We start from the raw sequence: 19,809 nt of genomic DNA, 5'->3' as shown, positions 1-19,809 counted from the left end.
ATGCATGCTGTTAGTTTGATTTCCAGATTCATGGAGAGGCCAAAAGAGGCACATTGGCAGGCAGCAAAAAGAATTCTGAGGTATGTCAAAGGTACAAAAAGATTTGGCATTTTGTATACTTTTTCAGAAAGTTCAGATTTAGTTGGCTACACCGATAGCGATTGGGCTGGAAGTGTGGATGATCGGAAAAGCACATCCGGTTATGTCTTTCACATGGGTTCAGGAGCCATTTCATGGGCTTCCAAAAAACAACCAATTGTGGCATTGTCTACAGCAGAAGCAGAGTACGTGGCAGCTACAGTAGCGGCATGTCAAGCAGTTTGGATGAGAAGAATGTTGAGGAGCTTAGGCCAAGAGCAGGCAAAAGCAATAGTGATTTTTTGTGACAATAGCTCAGCTATTGCGTTGTCTAAGAATTCTGTGTTTCACAAGCGAACGAAACACATTGATACAAGGTTTCACTACATCAGAGAATTGGTGAACAATGGAGAAATTGTTTTACAACATTGCAGCACTTAGGAACAGGTTGCGGATATTCTGACCAAGTCACTGGATCAGAAGAACTTTGAGTCTTTAAGGAAGTGTCTGGGTATGATTGATAACCCAGCAGTTGAAATTAAAGGGGAGTGTTGAAATATAATTTCAACTGCAAGTTTATTTTATTTGCGATGCGATCTATTGCATATCGCAAATCGCAACTCACCTTTGTCACCCTCCGATATGTGTTGCGTTTTCTAGGGATTGCGATGGTGCGATGCGATCCGATCGCATATCGCAGATCGCATCATATGTGTGTGCTACAATTTTGTGTTCCAACCAAATGGGATTTTGTGATGCGATTTAAATGAAGTCAATGGGTGAAGTATGGGCCAACATTAAATGAAATTTTACGTGAAGTAAAAGTTTTTACTTGCCGCCAGTAAATGTCAGTAAAACAGTAAATGCTATTTACTGTGGGTTGGTAAGTTTTGGTGAAGTTTTTAATTTTATTTCAGCGGGAGTATGGGCTCAAGTAATAGTTGGTAAAAGCATTTAATTTTTATTATTTCTTTTACGGAAGCATGGCCAGTGAAAACGTGAAGTAATTTCCTTTTGGTTGTTATATATATGTAATGTTTTTTTTGTGATGAATATGAATAGAGATGCACAACAGTGCGATGTGAAGTGGGGAGACGCAGCAGCGCCCATGTAATAGAATTGTAATACACAGCAGTGTAAATTGTATTGTAATGCACAGCAGTGCGAAGAAGTGAAAATATAGAACGCAGCAGTGTGTGAATGAAAAAGAAAGGCAGCAACAACAAATAGAATATACAGCAGACACAACAGTCTGAGTCTTTTGTTTTTTTTGTAAATCCCTCTGTGAGAGAGGAAGAACCATAGTTTGTAACAACAGTTTTTATTAATGAATAGAAGTTTGTGGTGTGTGTGAAAACTCTGTCTGTCTGCTCGCTTCCCTGTGCTAAGATCCTGGAGATCAAAACAGAGCATTGTCTCTGTGTTTAGTCATTTTGTTTTTGGGATTTTATCAGAAAAATCCCCAACAATAAGAACTTGGTGTCTTTACTCGGTTATTGTAATGAATCGAGAGAGCTTATGCTTATCTACAAGCACATGTCCGGAGGGTCCCTCAGGGACCGCCTGTATGGTAAATATATTTGCTTAGAGGCGTGTCTGATTGAGTTGGTATATATAGAATGTAAACAGATCAAGTAAAGAAAACGCTTTTGGTTCTTGATTTCCTTTGCAGGTCCTGTTTATGAACTAAATTGGAAAACCAGGGTCAAAATAGCTTTAGATGCAGCACAGGGTAATACTTTTCATAAAGTAACTTCATGAACAATATATTTTTGTGATCAATTGATTACCATATTTCTCATCTGACCAATTATTTCTGTTTCAAGGACTGGAATACCTTCATGTGGGTTGCACCCCAAAGATAATTCACAGGGATGTCAAGACTGCCAAGATCCTTGTAGACAACAATATGAAAGGAAAAATCGTTGATTTCGGTCTTTCAAGATTGACAACTGGTGGTGATGCTTCTCATGTTACCACTCTCGTGAAAGGAACACCAGGATACCTCGATCCAACGTAAATTATATATACAACCCTTTGTGCATTACTTTTACTGAGGAATTGGATTAATTATTAAAGGCAGTTTCATTTTTGCTTCTAGTGTACTGGGGCAGCTTAAGATTTTGTGGGAATTTTTTTATACAGGTATTTTCGCACACAAATGTTGACGGAGAAGAGCGATGTATATAGTTTCGGAGTTGTTTTGTTAGAGCTCATATGCGGCAGACCACCTATAAATGCAAATGTACCTGAAGATGAACTTGACCTCGTTCAATGGGTAATGGATTTGATTTTTTATCCTTCTAAAATTTCAACATCAACATAATTTATATTTTTCAACTGTATATTCTATCAGACTACCAATGGTTATAAACGAATGTTTTTGTAGGTGACACATTATGCAGAGAAGGATGAAAATCTTAACGAAATAGAGGTTATCATAGACAAGAACTGGGCTGGAAACTACGACTTGAAATCCGTTGTTCATGTTTCCAAGTTAGCACTTAGATGTGTTCAGAGTAGGCCATCATCACGGCCCAGTGAAAATGAGGTAGTGGCAGAGTTAAGAGGAGCTATTCTACCTGAATCTGATCTTCCAATATCGGAGAGGACGAGTTATTCTGAGGCCGGCCCTAGCTGTTCACGGGTGGATGATATGAAATGGGATGACAACAGCTCCAACTTGCCTCAAGTCGGAAGATAAGTTTAGGCATTCCATTGTTTGCACGTGTCGCGGAAATCAAACTTAACTCGATTATTTCTTCTTATCTTCTTATTCATATGTATGTTTTCATGGCCCTGACCAGGGTTTTGAAGGCCCCGCCCCCAAATTCAACTTTGACTAGTTTCGCTGCACATCAATACTTGGGATATGTCGGTATTCACAATTTACAGGGACTCTAAAATCGCGTAGTATATCTTAGAAGTTATGTAGGTTTTTTTTGCTTAGTTACTATATTTGGTAAGAATTTGGTAGATTGGTTGAAATCACAAGTTGTGATTTCTCTACCATCTATGTAGATGGGAGTGATTTTTTTTAGGATGCTGAATTTTGAATTTGAATTTATAGAGGGGATATTTTAAATTTATATTATACCCTCTTTTTAAAATTCTTATTATAAGAAATTTTTAGGTTTTGGTAGGATCTTTTTTATGCTTGGAGTAATTTTTAAGCATACATAATTTTACTTAAAATTGATCACAAAATCTGTAAGGACCAAAATTATATATATATATATATATATATATATATATATATATATATATATATATATATATATATAAATATAAATAAAATAAAATGTAATATACATTTTATATTTATCATATATTCTTAGATTGAACATAAAAGAGAAAAATAAATTTTATATAATTAAATTTATGTTTTGGTTTTTCATTTATTCTTTATTTGATGAAGAGGTTGTATGTTTTTTTGAAACCAATATAGATTATGTTTTGTTTTTTCATTTATAGTTTGTTTTTCATTTATTAATATATGTTATAGGCATAAATTATATTTAAAAAATTAATTTTGATTTTAAAATATGTAAAAATAAATAAATAAAATATTATATTTAGAATAAAAATTAACTCGGATCTTAAGCATGGGTTTATAAGTCAACCATATTACTCTATGTTCATTTTTTGGTGGATTTTTCTGGTTTAATTTCTTTAAAATCTAGTAGGAATACATTGAAATCACGAATTTGATGGGTAATCCATGCACAATAGAAGTGTTGGGTTTATAAGTCAACCATATTACTCTATGTTCATTTTTTGGTGGATTTTTCTGGTTTAATTTCTCTAAAATCCAGTAGGAATTCATTGAAATCACAAATTTGATGGGTAATCCCTTCACACTATAAATGCCCTAGGAATTTTTTAGAGTGTTGAATACTGCTGAATACATATATACAGTAAAAAATTAGTCTAAACTAGCAATTGCACCAGATGTTGTAAAGAAAACGTTGTAAGGCATAAATTCTAAAACATTGTGACATATAAAGAATCATTGAAGTTGAAAATGAGTAAACAAAATGTCTTTCAAAAATAGAAAATACCTTTGGGGAAAATATACCCACCGGCATAACCATACTATTACTTATAAGTCAGGATTAGCTTATTAGATTCATCAACAAATACCTATACCTTATTCATATGGAGAAGTGTCATGTTTTAAGAAGGGCCCTTGCAACGACTTCAGGAGCACCCTACTACACCTTCTCCACTTTTACTTGTGATATATTTTAGAGATACTTCTTTAAATTAGACTTTAGAATCTGCTATTTCATATTAGTAGTAAGATATTGCAGATCCAGAGCATAAACCTTGATGAATAAAATAGACACAACTATTGCTCTTTTATTAGCAGAGGTAGAGTACAAGGGTGCAATTAACATTACTAAAGATATATGGTTGTAGCACTTTCTTGTAGAGCTTGATGTACATATTCAACTTTCTACAATTATATGGTGTGATAACTGGAGTATACTCAATTTTTCTAGAGACCACAAACAATTGCTTATGTAGTCAATGTGGAAAAACCGCTACTGGTGTTCTTAATCTCACAGAGAATGAGATTCCCTTATCGTGAGGTCCTTCAAGGGAAACGTGAAGAATCATTTTTCTGTTGTGATAATGGATTCTAGTGAAATCATTTAGCAAAGCTTTGACCATTTGGAAAAATCATTTAGCAGAGTTTTGACCATTCGGAAAATACATGGTTACCACGGATAAATGTTAGTAACAATCGGAGATTTTTGTTGTGGAGGAACCCTCGGATCCCAATCTTGGCCTTCACCATTATCCAAATGGAGTCGCATTGTTCGTGTTGATGTGGAAGAATCACACATTGGGAGAGCCATGTTTGGGACGTGAATCTTTTTAACCCGTCTTTTAGAATTTTTGCTAATTTTTAATACTTTTAAAAACCAAAAACCATTCCAAGGAACGTTAAATTCCTTCTAAATTTAACATCAAAATATGGTCAAGGAAATAAAGGGCTACAAACAAAAGATAAATCAATTAGAGAAGGAAGTGACCCATTATAAAACAAACATGACTAGCCTGCAAAGCCTGCATTTTTGAACTACAAGATGAACTAAGTACCGCCCAAAGGTTTATGTATAGTAATCTTCAAAAATTTCAGGGTTACATCACTCAATTCCTCTCATTTATTTGGCATCAAAGACAAAAAAGTGATATTATATGAAGCCCAAATGAGCATCAAATATACTAAAGAAATAGCAAGCAGAGGAAAAGGATGCACCTAATGATCTTCCTCGAATTATTGAAAGGGAGAGTCAATGCAACTATACAACTCTAGCAAATTGCATATCCGCAAGTGCATCCTTCGAGAAAGATATCATTGCCTCGATAAATAATTGCAACTACTTGCACTTAGAGACATGAGTTAATCCATACCTATAACTAATTATTTGAATGACCTAGACGCAATTATCAGAGATAAAGGGGCTGCTATTGAAATGACCTCAAGGATATCCAAGGAGATATTAAAGGAATACATTGCAAACCATTCAAACGAGATAAATTTGATTAATTTATATCTCAGCATACTCAAAAGTGGTGCGGAACCTATTCCCAAATAGTTGATATCTTATGAAGTTTCCTTTGAGCAACTGATATTCAAGTGCATAACAGGAATCTCCTCTCAGCATGATGTATGGTCAGCCTATCTGGATGATAAGGCACATGGTAGCCTATGGCTCCACATAAAGACAAATCCTTGGTGTAAAATATCGTATTTAAATCAAAAGGTCATAACTACCAAGAAGGAAGTCCAAGAGTTCACAAGGTAGCGATGAGAATAGATATAAAAGGGAATCAACTAGTTGAGAAACATAAATTCTGTTTGAATTTTGTCAACTCTTAAATTATGAATTTTAATGAAAAGAAGCCCTCAAGGCCAATATTACAAGAAAAGATTGAGTTCTAGTGACATGCACTAAGAATTATCTGGAACCATTGTAAGTTTGTATTGCTCTATTATAGACTTTTCTATATGAAATTTACATTCTTGCTTTGTTGTTCTAAGATGGTGAATGTAAGGTTGTGAACAATAAATTTGAGAATAGACTTTTCTGCATTTCTCTTCTGTTCATATAATATATTTCTGTTGTGTTTCTTGAGTAGCTTTTTGTTCTAGAAGTAATAACAAGAATGTATGTTTAACCTTGTATGTCTACCTAAGCCAACTTCAACTGAGTTTGGTAATTCTACAACTAGACCTTAGTTGATATCAACTCCACTACATGATTTTACATCAACTCAACCAAAGTTAACATGAACTTGGCTCATTCAATGGACTCAATCAACAAAGGCTTTAAGTAATGGGAACTCAATCATCATGGCAATGATAGGTGTAGAATTGGAAGTTGTTTTATTAACCAAAAACAAACTGGAAAACTAACAACCTTATTATATAAATTCTTCAGTCCAAATGGAGGTGCAGGAAGATAACTGTTAAATGATGCTTAGGATTTCTAGTTCATAGTGAGTTAGCAGTCAAGGTCTAGAACAAAGTCAAGTGATATTTAGAATTGTAAATACCTATGCAGACATATATGAATGTTACTCTTCAAAGCTTTAATGGATGAGGGATCATGCACTCTGTAATTATACATTTTAAGATCATATCATATCACTGTATGTGTATTTCTGCAAACAATTATACCAAACTCTATTGGCTATTGTAAGTAGTGAATTTGCAAGGACACATAAACACATGCACACTGAATTGTGATTCAATTCAACTACCAAGATTGGTACTTAAACTTGGGAGTCGTTATCTAGCATTGTGCATAAGTCATATCTGACACTACCTCCAGTATCATAGTTCAATCCTGGTATTAGGCTAATCAAATTTGATATTATAGTCTATTAAAGGACCTATAAGGGGACTAGCACATATTAGATCCCTTTTTCTGCTTAAACACAGAGATGAGTTCCATCTTTTTGTATAATCTGCAATTAACACATATTAGGTGTGTCGTTGAACCTTGTTGGAAAGGCCTCTGGAAAGGCCTCCATCACTATATGGCTAACTTTTCACCACATAGACCAGATAAGAAGAAGAGTATTTTCAGGCTGGTGGAAGGGGAAATTGTGATTTACACGATACTACTTTTTTTGGATCTTAGTGAATAGGAAATTCGTTGTGGTCAGTTATGGTTTTGGACAGTTGAGATCAATTTGGGCAATGCTTTTCTAAGGGCATCAATCGAGGATTTTATTACAGGACTTTTTGACGACTTACGACATCGCTCCCAATCTAATTTTTTGAGTTTTATTTCCCTCTTTATTTAGTGTAAATCTCAAACACTAGGATAGTTGTGGAAGTTTGGAGTCTGGAATTCCATGTTGTTTCTTGATGTGCTGGCTTTTCTATCAATAAAAACTTTTCTTCGCTGAATCATAAAAAAATATGCAATAATAATTTAGATTGTATTCTGCAAAGATGTGCTAGGGATTAAGTTGGACAATGAGACATGATGTGCAATGGGATCGACTGTGGTAATAAGGTATGATGTGCTATTGGATGATGCATGATAACAAGACCCATAGACGCATGAAAAATACCATTATGAGATCTATGCATTCTTAGAAAATCCTGGAAGTCTAAGATTGAAATAACATTGAATCAACTTAAAAAGACAGTGCCAAATACAATCTCCAATTTTCTACTGAAAATGTAAGAGTAAGAAAGTAATAACTTGCAAGTATGCAATGCTCGGTTTGATTGGATTGTGAGAAATTTCCTGGAATACAATTTCCAACCCAATTAGGCAAAGACGTTGTCAATTCTACCTATAGTTCCGCCATATTTGGCAATTACATGGGCCATGCCCTAATCTTGTTCTATAGTTTGTAAAGATTGGCCTTGTTGGGAACAGGCAGATCTGCCACACTAACACTAGGAAGCTTGGTCGTTGTGTATATTGTGAGGCAGAGGAAAAGCACAAAGCCCACCAAATGTTTGTCCAAAAATCATGGATAATAATAATCATATCAACAAATAACCAGAATAGCCAAACAAAGAAAAAATTTAATCAAATGTGTTATGGTAAAAGTGATAAATCCAGTAAGCGAACAGAAGGAAATGCACTCAAAAGGCAAATCTAGAAATATGCACAACCTTAAGAAGGTGAGTGGTGAGTCAGTGCGATTGCAGACAACTCTTTTTCACTGTAAATTGGAAAAAAACAGAGATTGAGGACTCCTTGTCCTAGATCCTGGTGATTTTGAAGAAATAGAAGCTAAAGCAGACTGTTGCTATGTAAGTATTGTTTGAGATTTGAAATCCCCTGGCAGAGGAAGATTTCTGGTAAAGATTAGCCATGCTGCCCGAGAAGTGAGGTTCCTTTGTTGTACAAGTCTATGCTCTTCCTTTTCACAACCATAGTCACAAAGGAGTTCTTAACTTGTTAAGGAACTCATTTTAATAACAAATTAGAACTAGGGAGAATTCATCTTGGACCCTGACGACTTGGTTACACCTCGGAAATGGGATTTCACAGCTGATATTTCTTCTGTGGCAATAGGGTTATTGAACTATCATTCATGCTAACTACCATCTCAGCTGTAGATGCCCAGTTTGTAAAGATTGGCCTTATTGGGAACAGGCAGATCCGCCACACTAGGAAGTGACATTGTGAGGCAAAGAAAAAGCACAAAGCCCACCAAATGTCTGTCCAGAAAGCATGGATAATAATAATCATATCAGCAAATAACCAGAATAGCCAAACAAAGAAAAATTCTAATCAAATGTGTTATGGTAAAAGGGAACAGAAGGAAACACACTCAAAAGGCACAACCTTAAGAAGGTGAGTGATGCATTTCCTAGACATTGGCAAGGACAAGCAGACAACCCTCTCTAGCGGGGATAAGCACAAAACTTGCTAAACAGGGACGAAACAGCCAAAGGAGGATTTCTGCGCTTCGAGGATGACGATATTCTGCAGGGCAAGCCATGGCCATCTACTTTTTCTCAATCAAGAAAAAGATTAAGTTTCTAACTGTTATTATTTAAGTTATAATGATATTTTTGATTAACTATGGTAAACATTTTAATTGTATGGATCATAGTAAGACAGGTAAGACAAGAGGGCACTTAATTTCAAAGGAGAATGCTTTACAGTGTAATAACACAAATCAAAATTTGACCACAAATTTTTCTGCCAAATTTTAATACCAAAATTCCAAAAAATCACACTAAAAACAACCCCATGTAATTTATAAAAGTGAAAACCTCAAACTTTTTCTGTTCTTAATCCCTGAAGTATGGTTTTAAGAGTCAACGACCCTATGCTATGTTCAGAGATTTTTCGTGAAAGTTTTGCCGTCCTTAATCCCTTAAGTACGGTTTTAAAAGTATGCTATCTTCAGAGACTTTTCGTGAAGATGTAATTTATAGAAGTGACAAGTTTTCTTTTATGGAGTACATCCATTATGAATTTTTGATGGTATGTAATTTTTTTTTTTTTAATTTACATACAAATTTGTTTCCGTAAAGTTATTGATTTTAGAGGTATTTTATAGTGAGCAGGATGGAGATGTTAGCAGGTAATTTTATATTTATTATGTAAAAAATGCTTTACAATTTAATAGTATGGACATTACACTCTAATGTAATATAGATGTGGTTTTAGTAACATTACATATAAAAATATTTAAAAATTAATAACAAAAAATTAATATTTTTTTAAATAAAATATTGTTTTTTTATCAATTTTATAATAAGAAATAAAGAAATTTAAAATAAAAATAATAATACTAATAATTTTTTAGTATAAAAAAATCTATAATTCTTTCACGGCTTAATAAGGACTTTACATATAATATCTAAAAATAATATTATTGATATACATTTGTGTAATTTATTTTATATTTAGTTGATATATAATATTTAAAACAAAAATATATTTTAGTATTAATTATAAATAAAAATTTCAATATTCACATTAATTATATATATTTTAATTTTTTAAAATTTTTTACTTTTCAGTGTAAGGGAGATGTGTAATTTATTTCATTTTTAATATGGAGTTGATATATAATATATTCTTTATAGTAGATTTTGAAAATCCTGAAAGCAGACAATGTATTCTGGATTCCGGCCCTTGGTTTTGGGAAAAATTAGGCCTATTCATGAAGCCATGGAACCCATCATTCGATCCCTCAACAGCAGTGATAACCTCAGCACCAGTTTGGGTGAGATTGCCAAGCCTACCCTTGCATCTCTAGAATCTCTCCTCGCTAAAAGCCATTGGAAATGCAATTGAGAAATTTTACTACAGGTGTCCAAAAACAGAGGAATATGCCAGAACCACCTACGCACGCATTTGTGTGGAAATGGACTTCAGTGCCAGATTCGTAGCGGAAATAAACCTAAAAAGTAAAGATTATGTGTGCAACCAAAAAATCGATTATGAAAGTGTCCTCTTCCGATGTCGATCCTGCTTTGAGACAGGCCATCTAGCCAAAAATTGCCCAAAAGCCTCCCAGAAAAATCCTGGTAAAAAAATCCACCACAGATCTACTTGGTGGGAAGGAGCACAAAAAGAACACTACACTGTCATTAAAGAAGAATACTCTAGAGAAAACTCTGAATCACAAGAAATTGGGCAAGACAGAAACAACTCTCAAGACAAGCATGGAGAAAACCTTGCCCAACAACAAAAAAGTGCACTCGACAACCCCTCAAGTATCAACAGTTATGAGGATTCGAATATCGTGCAAAATAAATCCTCATTTAACAACAAAGCAGATCTCCTAGACCAAACTTCTTCTCCGACTATCTTCAAAAGGACGAACACAATTGATCGCGAAGCTAAGACACCATTGTCTCAAGAACCAAAAGAGGTGAAGGGGATGAAAGATAAAGGAAGTTGGAAGACCGTAGAGAAGAAAAAGAGAGCTACAACACCAATCTCGCAAGAAAGACGAGGAGCCAGACAATTAAAAATTAAAAATATTATAGGTCCGATAGACCAATTTAGTCTCAGTGGAAGGTAACCACTATCATCATCATCATCATAAAAATGTTAATAAAAAAATTTAATGTGGGTTATAAATGAAATATGAGTAAAACATTATATATATATATATATATATATATAGAGAGAGAGAGAGAGAGAGAGAGAGAGAGAGAGAGAGAGATTTTTATTATTTCATTCAAGATGTGATGGAGATTTGTAATTCTTTCAATATTTAATATGAATTTTATACGTAACATTTAAAAACATATTAATGACAAAAATAATTATAGATACATACATACATATATAGATAGATAAGTAATATTTATTTTTGTGTAATGAATTGTATTACCTTCAAAATTATGAATTACATAAAAATATTAGAAGTCTTAGGTTGGTCTCTCATAGGGGAGACCCAACCAAAGCCAAAAATGAACTCTCCATGGAGAGGTAAAAGATAAGTGAGTGGAGTGGTCCAAAATCATACAAAAGAGAGTAGTGGGAATCGCAGGCCAACACTAAACAAAAGGAACAAAAGACCAATATTGTGAGACCATGATATACAATCCAAGTAGATGGGTCTATGTTCATTGCAACGACCTAGATGGGATCTTTGTTGTCTCCAATTGTGCCCCATGTTGAGGGAGTAATATTGAGATGATAATTTATGCACTCCATCCATCGGTCCACATCCTTCATATGCTAGTGTAGTTTCTCAAGAGAGTGAAGAATGTCTCTCCAATGCTCTTGTTGATCCAAGAGAACTACACCTCATTGGAACTTCATATGTCAATAGAGGTCAACTATCTACATGTACTCAATAAACCTTCCTGAAGAGTGACCTGTATTGGGATCACAATCTACCAACTCTCTTAGAACCTCCATGTCCAAGAGATGAAGTCGAAGAGAAGAACCTTCTCCGTTGGCATGGGGGAATTCTTTTTGGATGTGCCCTAGAGTGAGGTCTTGGTAATGGGTGGTTGCTTCCTCCAAGTGGTGATGCAAATGTGTGCTACCCCCATGGGCCCTCTTGATAATAAACCACTCCCCTATGCACCTAAGCTCATTGGCAAGGCATGTAAAAAGGAGTAGAAAAGTGAAAAGATGCTCACACCAGAGATAGGGAGAAGAAGTATCAACTAGCATGAAAGAGACACCACATTGCAAAAACACATGAAGAGGGGACATCATCGGGAGAATGATTGTCACGAGGAACTCCTAACTGTGCCCTCTTATGGCAAGGAGATTGATTGTAAGGGAGTTCCAATTGACAACTACGAAGGGATTGGAGAGAACTCATTAGTGGCACCCAAATGCATAATGGGGTTGCAGCAAAAGTGAAATTATGTAGGTGAAAGGAATATTAGAGGATTAAGTAGGAGAAAAAATCTAGGGGAGAACGAAAGGCTAGGAGGTGGTGGTCGAAATAATTCTTGGGGATTGCTTACTGATATGTGGATAGGGATATAGAGAACATAAAATTCCAATAATAGGAATGGATTGGAACAATAAAAACATACAGAAGGGTGAGAAATTGAGAAAATAAAGAAAATTATAGTGGGGAGGAAAGATAACATATGTAGTGAGTTGCAATTGAACTTGATGTTGAAATCCTTCTGGGTTATAGCATAATGACAACTGAGGAGAATGTCGTTTCTTAGGCTAGAGCAATGAAGAACTAGACAAAGGCAAGATGTTGGTAGTGTTACAGGTCCTGACTATTTCCCAAATCAATTTGTCGTCCCCACCAAGCACAATATAGCTAAAAATAAACCAAAAAATAAGCCTTAAGGACATGGATAAATGATGCCTCCACTGGATGACACTAGCAATCCACTACATGGCAATTAAAGCAATTGGAATGCTAGTGAGGGTCGACTGCATGTTAATTAGAATGATGGGCAACATGCTCTAGCATAGTGTTATAAAAACTATCACAGGGATATGTTGCCACATCCCCTAGTCCTTAGGCCAAGTGGGATGACGACAGCCCACGAGCCCCTTTTATCTCGAAGACACCCCATTCGGGGAACATTTCAAAAAATATTAATAACAAAAGTGAACCCCCCCTCCCCCCCCCCCCCCTCTCTCTCTCTCTCTCTCTCTCTCTCTCTATATATATATATATATATAGAGAGAGAGAGAGAGAGAGAGAGAGAGAGAGAGAGAGAGAGAGAATCCTATGGATATATGTTTTCTATTTCTATATGAGGGGGTATTAACATAATGTAAATAATAAATAAAATATTTCAATGTTAACTACATATATGTGGCTTGACATCTTCATTATATAAAACAAATGAAAATAGAAAAATTATTATAGTGAAAACATTTTATTAGTGTTTTGATCAAAACAAACATAGGTCCATCTTAACTCAAAATCTACCAAGAAACTAAAGAATCAAATATCTAGAGGTGCAAACCTTTCCTCAATTTTTGCACTAAAAAAGAGGTTAGCATCTTGAGATATTTGATCCCTATTGAAACTTGATAGATATGAAGTTAAGATGGATTTATGATGGTATAACTAAAAACAATGAGTTATTCCTAAATGTTTAATTTAATAAAACAATTTTCTTTTTGAATTTTTTAAATGAGAGAAAAATTATTACAAATAAAAAAATGTATAAAATACAATTTTTATATTGAGTAATGAAATTTTGAAAATCAAATCTTATTTGTAGTATTTTTATTTTCCTAAAAAAATATATTTTATATTTATTTTTATTTTCATAAAAATATATCCTCATGATTGGGGAATTTGTAACATAAGTAAATCAGGAATGTGAACAGTCATCGGAAGATGAACTGAACAATCACTTCTAATGTATAAAACAATAACATACCTATGAAATAAACACACCAATCAGTTTTTCTGCCCTTGGAGAGTTACTGCCTGGCCTGACATGGTATCAGAGCCAACCCTTTTTTTAGCTGTTGTAACTCCCTATTCTGCTCCTCTGCTCCTCTGCTTTCCATTCAAAAATGCTGCCTGTTCATAAATATGGTAGCCTGCTCCACACTGTCACCTGAACACTGGTGCCTGACATTTCCTGCGCCCTCTTCTCTGAGCATTTTTTTTCATATTCACTGTAAGCTGTGCCGCTCATCCTCTGAAATACATTCTGGACGTTGTGAGAGGCGTTAGAGGATTTGACAATCGTAGGCGTTGGAGGCAGGCATAAGCGAGCACGCATTGGAATGAGTCTATCTACATGCCAAAGGAATGTATGAAAGTTGCTCCTGATTTGAATGCTGCTCCTGAGTTGAATGGTAACCCTATATTGAATATGCTGCTCCTGATTTGAATGCACTCTGGAATGCTGCTCCTTTCTGAAGAACACTGGTATATATAAGTTGAATGTTTTTTGGCTATACGCTGTCACGCTGTGTTAAACGCTCCTTTATATAAATTCCAGAATGGCTGTTAAACGCTGCTTTATATAAATTCCAGAAATGCTGTGTTAAAACGCTGCTTTATATAAACGTTGCTTTATATAAATTCCAAGATTGAATTTGTAATCACGTGAAAGGTAAACTAAGCAGTAATCCGTGGACATTGAAGAATCGATGCAATCATCTATTAACTGATCACATTTCTGAGCATTTCAGAGATTCAGAATTTATGGTGAGAGTTGGTTATTTATTCATCTTCATCGTACGAGCTGAATATAAGTCGGATGATCCTTTTTTTGTGGTTTTCATTATATTTGAAATTACCATCTTACGTGGTAATTGAGTTTTTAAAAGGAGACGTATGCCATATGCATATATAATAGTGGATTTATATGGATTTATATAAAACTTATATGAAGTTTATATGAGATTCATATGGTGGATTCATATGAGATATATAAGATTTATAAGGTGGAGTTTTTTAAAGATTTATAAGGCAAAGTTTTATGAGATTTATATGATGAACTTATATAAAACTTATATGAGGTTTATGTGAGGTGAATTTATACAATGATGGATTTATATAAGTCACATTGTGGATTTGAAATCCTTTGAGAATGTTTTTTTGAGTACACTGGCAGAAGTATTCTTTTCTATCAGCAAAAGTTTTTTTTATAGAATGCATTCAATCATCTCTATGGTAGGAATAGTTCCCACTGGCAAGGAGAACTATCCTGAATGATCCCGGATGATAAAACACACCCTCATCTTCAATGAGTTGTGGAAGGGAGTGTGTGTCGGAGAAGGAGACAATGACCCAGTATAGCCTACATCAGACAAAAAGCTCGTCATTTGGGATAACAAGAACAACAAAACATATGCATTAATCGCAGCATCTGTAAATGAAGAAGTAAGTCGCCATATTTCATCATATTCAACTGCCTTTGAAGCTTTACAAAAGCTCAAAGAACTCTATGACTCACATTCTGCACTTGAAGTTGTTCAGCTCATGATTAAACTCTTCACTCTTGAACTGAAAAATAATGATCCTCTTGCTCTTGCATCTGAAGTAAAATCCATAATGCATGATATCAAATCCACTAAGGTTGAGCTGGATATCCCTCTTATTGCTTTTCTCAAGGCACTCTATCCTACTTACTCCAATTATCTTGAGTCTTTACAAGCAAATGGAAATCTTAAAGATATAACCTTTGACTCTCTTGTGAAAAAGTTTGCTGAAAGAGAGAAAGCCTTTGGAAAGAAGACAGTCCCTGAATCTTCTGAAGAGACTGTTTGCCTTGCTCATAAAGAAAAGCATCCTGCTCAAGATTCTACAAGAGGAAGAGTTGGACGAAGAGGAAGAGGAAGATACTTCAGAGGCAGGGGGGGCAGACATTCTCAAGGAGAAAAAGCAGATTTGCATTGCATTCGCTGCAAACGAAATGGATCACATGATGCTTCTACATGCAAGCTACCATGGGACAAAATTGAGCAGAAAAGAAACCAGCAGAAAGGTAAAAATGATGATACAGACAAAGGTAAAGCACCTGAATCCGATCACTATATTGAGGCACAATGTAACATTGGAGTAAATGAAGATTTGTTTAATGCTTCACTTGCTTCTTCGAAAAATGATTGGTTGCTTGATTCAGGATCAACCTGTCATATGACTCATAGGAAAGATTTTTTTGAATATTTCACTGACAATGTTGATGGAGCAATATATTTTGCAGATCAGTCAAAAATCAAGCCATCAGGGCTTGGCACAATCAGGCTTAAACTGCCTGGTCTTCCAGACTTTCTTCTGGATCATGTTCTATATCTCCCACAGCTCAAGAGAAACTTGCTGTCGTTGGTCCACATCCGCCAGCAAGGTCACTCCATTCATATGTTTGATGGCAAGCTTGAGGTAAGAAAAGCATCTGACCACTCACTTGTCATGAGGGGAATAAAAGAAGAAAGACTTCTCAAACTGCAAGGAACCTCTGCTCATGCACAACATTTCTCATATATTTCTCATCATGAAGAAGGTACACTTCCATCAAGTTTATTATGGCATGCTAGATTTGGACATTTAAACTATGACAGTCTCCGCTTATTGAAGAAAAATGGTGTTGCTGGTTTGCCTACAATTCCTAGGAAACATAAGCAATGTGATGCTTGCATTCTAGGAAAGCATAGCAAACAGTCTTTTCATGATTCACATTCAAGAGCACATAGGAAGCTTGAACTCATTCATTCTGATTTATGTGGTCCAATGCCTGTTCCTGCTGCAAATGGAAATAAATATATCATGACATTTATTGATGATTACACCAGAATGTGTTGGGTTTATTTATTGAAGAACAAATCTGATGCTTTTCAAACATTCAAGAATTTTCATAAATGGATTGAAAATGATGCACAATCTCATATTGGGTCTATTTGCACTGATAATGGAAAAGAATATACATCAAATGAATTTGAAAACTATCTTCGCCAACATGGGATCAAACATCAAACAACTGTACCTTATAATCCCTAACAGAATGGTGTAGAAGAAAGAATGAATAGAACAATTTTGAATATGGTACGATCCATGCTTTTCTTCAAAAATGTAAAGATAATGTTTTGGGCTGATGCTGTTCTATGTGCTGCATATATAAAGAATAGATTTCCATCTAATGCTATAAGAAACAAGACTCCTTATGAATTGTGGTATGGACATGTTCCTTCGGTAAAACATCTCAGGATCTTTGGTTCCACCTGTTATGCTTTGATACCAAAGGTACATAGAAACAAACTTGGTGCTAGAAGTCATAAGTGTATCTTCCTCGGGTATTCAAACACCTCTAAAGCATACCGCCTCTATAATGAAGTAAATAAAAAGTTTGTTGTATCTAGAGATGTCATTTTTCTTGAATCATCCAAATCTGACAATGTTGTTGAGCGGCAACTTGATCGCTTGGATAGATTCGCAAAAACGAAATCATTTCAAGAATTTGATAATCAGATTCCACATCTTGAAGGGGGGATTCCTATACTAGAACAACATGTGGAATCTTCTTCTGAAGAACAATCTCCTCTGCATGAAACTCCAACAACAGATGATGCTTTAAGTGATGTAATTGATAGAATTGGGAGACTCAATCTTGATTCAGTCCCAACTCAATCAACAGAGTAGCCTGGAACATCTCAGAAAGGTCCCCCAAAGTGGCTGACAAAGACACTTGAAAGTGTTCATCCTGGTGAAATTGGAAAAACAGGAACTAGAAATTCAAACCGACAAAATGGAGGTGATGTAGATGACTCTAATTCACCTGTTGATATGGATGTTACTTATGATTGTGAATTGAACTTGTCTATAGATTTTGAACCAACTTCCTTCAAAGAAGCTGCTTTTCATGATGAATGGAAAGAAGCGATGAAAAAGGAGTATGATGCCCTCATAAAGAATGGCACTTGGAAGCTGGTTGATCCTCCATTTGGAACCAAACCAATTGGCTGCAAGTGGGTCTACAAGAACAAGTACAAAGCTGATGGCTCACTTGATAAGCACAAAGCTAGGCTTGTGGCAAAAGGCTTTGCACAGAAGGAAGGGGTCAATTATGAGGAAACTTTTGCCCCCACAGCAAAATGGGCCACCATCCGGACACTCTTTGCACTAGCTGCTCAGAACGGTTGGAAAGTCCATCAAATGGATGTAAAAACTGCATTCTTGAATGGAGATCTAAAAGAAAATGTTTTTATGTCCCAGCCTGAAGGATTTGCTGTGAAAGGACATGAACATAAAGTATGCAAACTTGTGAAGTCCTTGTATGGCCTCAAACAAGCACCACGAGCCTGGTATGAAAAACTAACTGAGCATCTTCTGAAACTCAACTTCAATCATTTTGATCTTGATGATGCAACTTTATTTGTCAAGAAAGTTGGCAAAACAGTTGTGTATCTTGTGGTATATGTAGATGATCTTTTAATGACAGGGAACAATGAAAGCTACATTGCATCCATAAAGAAGGAATTAGGGAAAAGTTTTGAAATCACTGATTTGGGCTATGTTCATTACTATCTTGGCATTGAAGTAACCCAACATCCAAAATCCATATTTCTTTCTCAAATGAAATACATTGGAGATTTGTTAAACAGATTTTGCATGACAGAGTGCAATCCTCTCTCTACTCTAATGGAAAAAAACTTAAAGCTCACATCTATTGAAGGAAATGAATTTGAAGATGCGACAAAGTATAAACAGCTTGTAGGAAGTCTCATCTACCTCACTACTACCAGACTAGACATTTCATTTACTGTTGGAATCCTCTCCAGGTTCATGCAAAAGCATTGTGAGGGACATTGGTCTGCTGCAAAAAGAGTTCTAAGGTACTTGAAGGGAACTCAAGACCTTGGAATCAAGTATACACAGGTGGACGACTTCAGCTTGATTGGATACTCCGATTCAGACTTCGATGGAGACAAAGAAACTGGGGTATCTACTTCAGGATATGCTATGAGTCTTGGATCAGGAGCTGTCTCCTGGAGATCACGCAAACAATCAGTTCCTGCAGATTCCACAACTGAAGCAGAATACGTGGCAGGAGCTGAAGCAACGAAAGAAATTGTGTGGCTCAGGAAAATTCTTGAAGATTTGCAGGTAAAACAAGTACAATCAACTCCACTCATGATTGATAACGCCTCTGCAATAAAGTTGGCCAAGAATCCAAAGTTCCATGATCGAACAAAGCATATCAATACTAAATATCATCTTATTCGACATGATGTTGAGGCCAAAACAATCCATCTCCGTCATTGTTCTACAAATGAGCAAGTTGTAGACATCTTCACCAAAGCACTTGGAAAGGAAAAGCTTGAACGATTCAGAATGATGCTTGGACTCACCAACATCCCTTCAGATTAAGGTGGGGAATGTTGACACCTAATCCTCATGATTGGGGAATTTGTAACATAAATAAATCAGGAATGTGAACAGTCATCGGAAGATGAACTGAACAATCACTCCTAATGTATAAAACAATAACATACCTATGAAATAAACACACCAATCAGTTTTCTGCCCTTGGAGAGTTATTGCCTGGCCTGACAATTTAATATCATATTTTTATTTATTAATTTAATATCATAAAGAGATTGTGATATTAAAGGGAAGATAAAGGAAATTCAACTTTGATCACAAACATTAACGAATACCATTAAGAAAATAATGGAACATCTTACCACTGAAGGCAACGATAGAAGAATTTCCATGGATCCAAGCAACAAGGTGATAAGAGATATTTCAAAAGCCATACAAAACACATCTTTAAATAATAGCATAAAAAAGAAAATTGTTCCAACGAACCCTATC

At 35.3% G+C, this 19,809-nt stretch overlaps 1 protein-coding gene across 1 annotated transcript; it reads left to right on the top strand.

Annotated features, from left to right (window-relative positions):
- Positions 1–1,061: 1,061 nt before the first annotated feature.
- On the top strand, positions 1,062–2,983 carry LOC149188259 (putative LRR receptor-like serine/threonine-protein kinase At5g48740). Its single transcript, XM_089409908.1, has 6 exons — positions 1,062–1,081; positions 1,533–1,648; positions 1,751–1,810; positions 1,905–2,094; positions 2,224–2,356; positions 2,468–2,983. The coding sequence occupies exons 1-6, from the start codon at positions 1,062–1,064 to the stop codon at positions 2,780–2,782; spliced, it is 834 nt and encodes a 277-aa protein (XP_089266034.1). The 3' UTR covers positions 2,783–2,983.
- Positions 2,984–19,809: the final 16,826 nt, after the last annotated feature.

Source organism: Pinus tabuliformis, chromosome 3_1 (assembly GCF_031772625.1).
Source record: "Pinus tabuliformis cultivar Carrire ecotype Pingquan chromosome 3_1, CPIR1, whole genome shotgun sequence".
Classification (NCBI taxonomy): domain Eukaryota; kingdom Viridiplantae; phylum Streptophyta; class Pinopsida; order Pinales; family Pinaceae; genus Pinus; species Pinus tabuliformis.
Note: the sequence above shows the minus strand (reverse complement) of the source record. Positions and strands in the feature narration are given on the sequence as shown.

What these genes read in the sequence shown, in the direction of transcription:
- LOC149188259 (XM_089409908.1), top strand. Translation starts at nt 1,062, where the DNA reads ATGGCCAGTGAAAACGTGAA. An exon ending in ATGGCCAGTGAAAACGTGAA is followed by an intron (nt 1,082 to 1,532) that starts GTAATTTCCTTT and finishes GGATTTTATCAG; the next exon opens with AAAAATCCCCAACAATAAGA. An exon ending in AACTTGACCTCGTTCAATGG is followed by an intron (nt 2,357 to 2,467) that starts GTAATGGATTTG and finishes ATGTTTTTGTAG; the next exon opens with GTGACACATTATGCAGAGAA.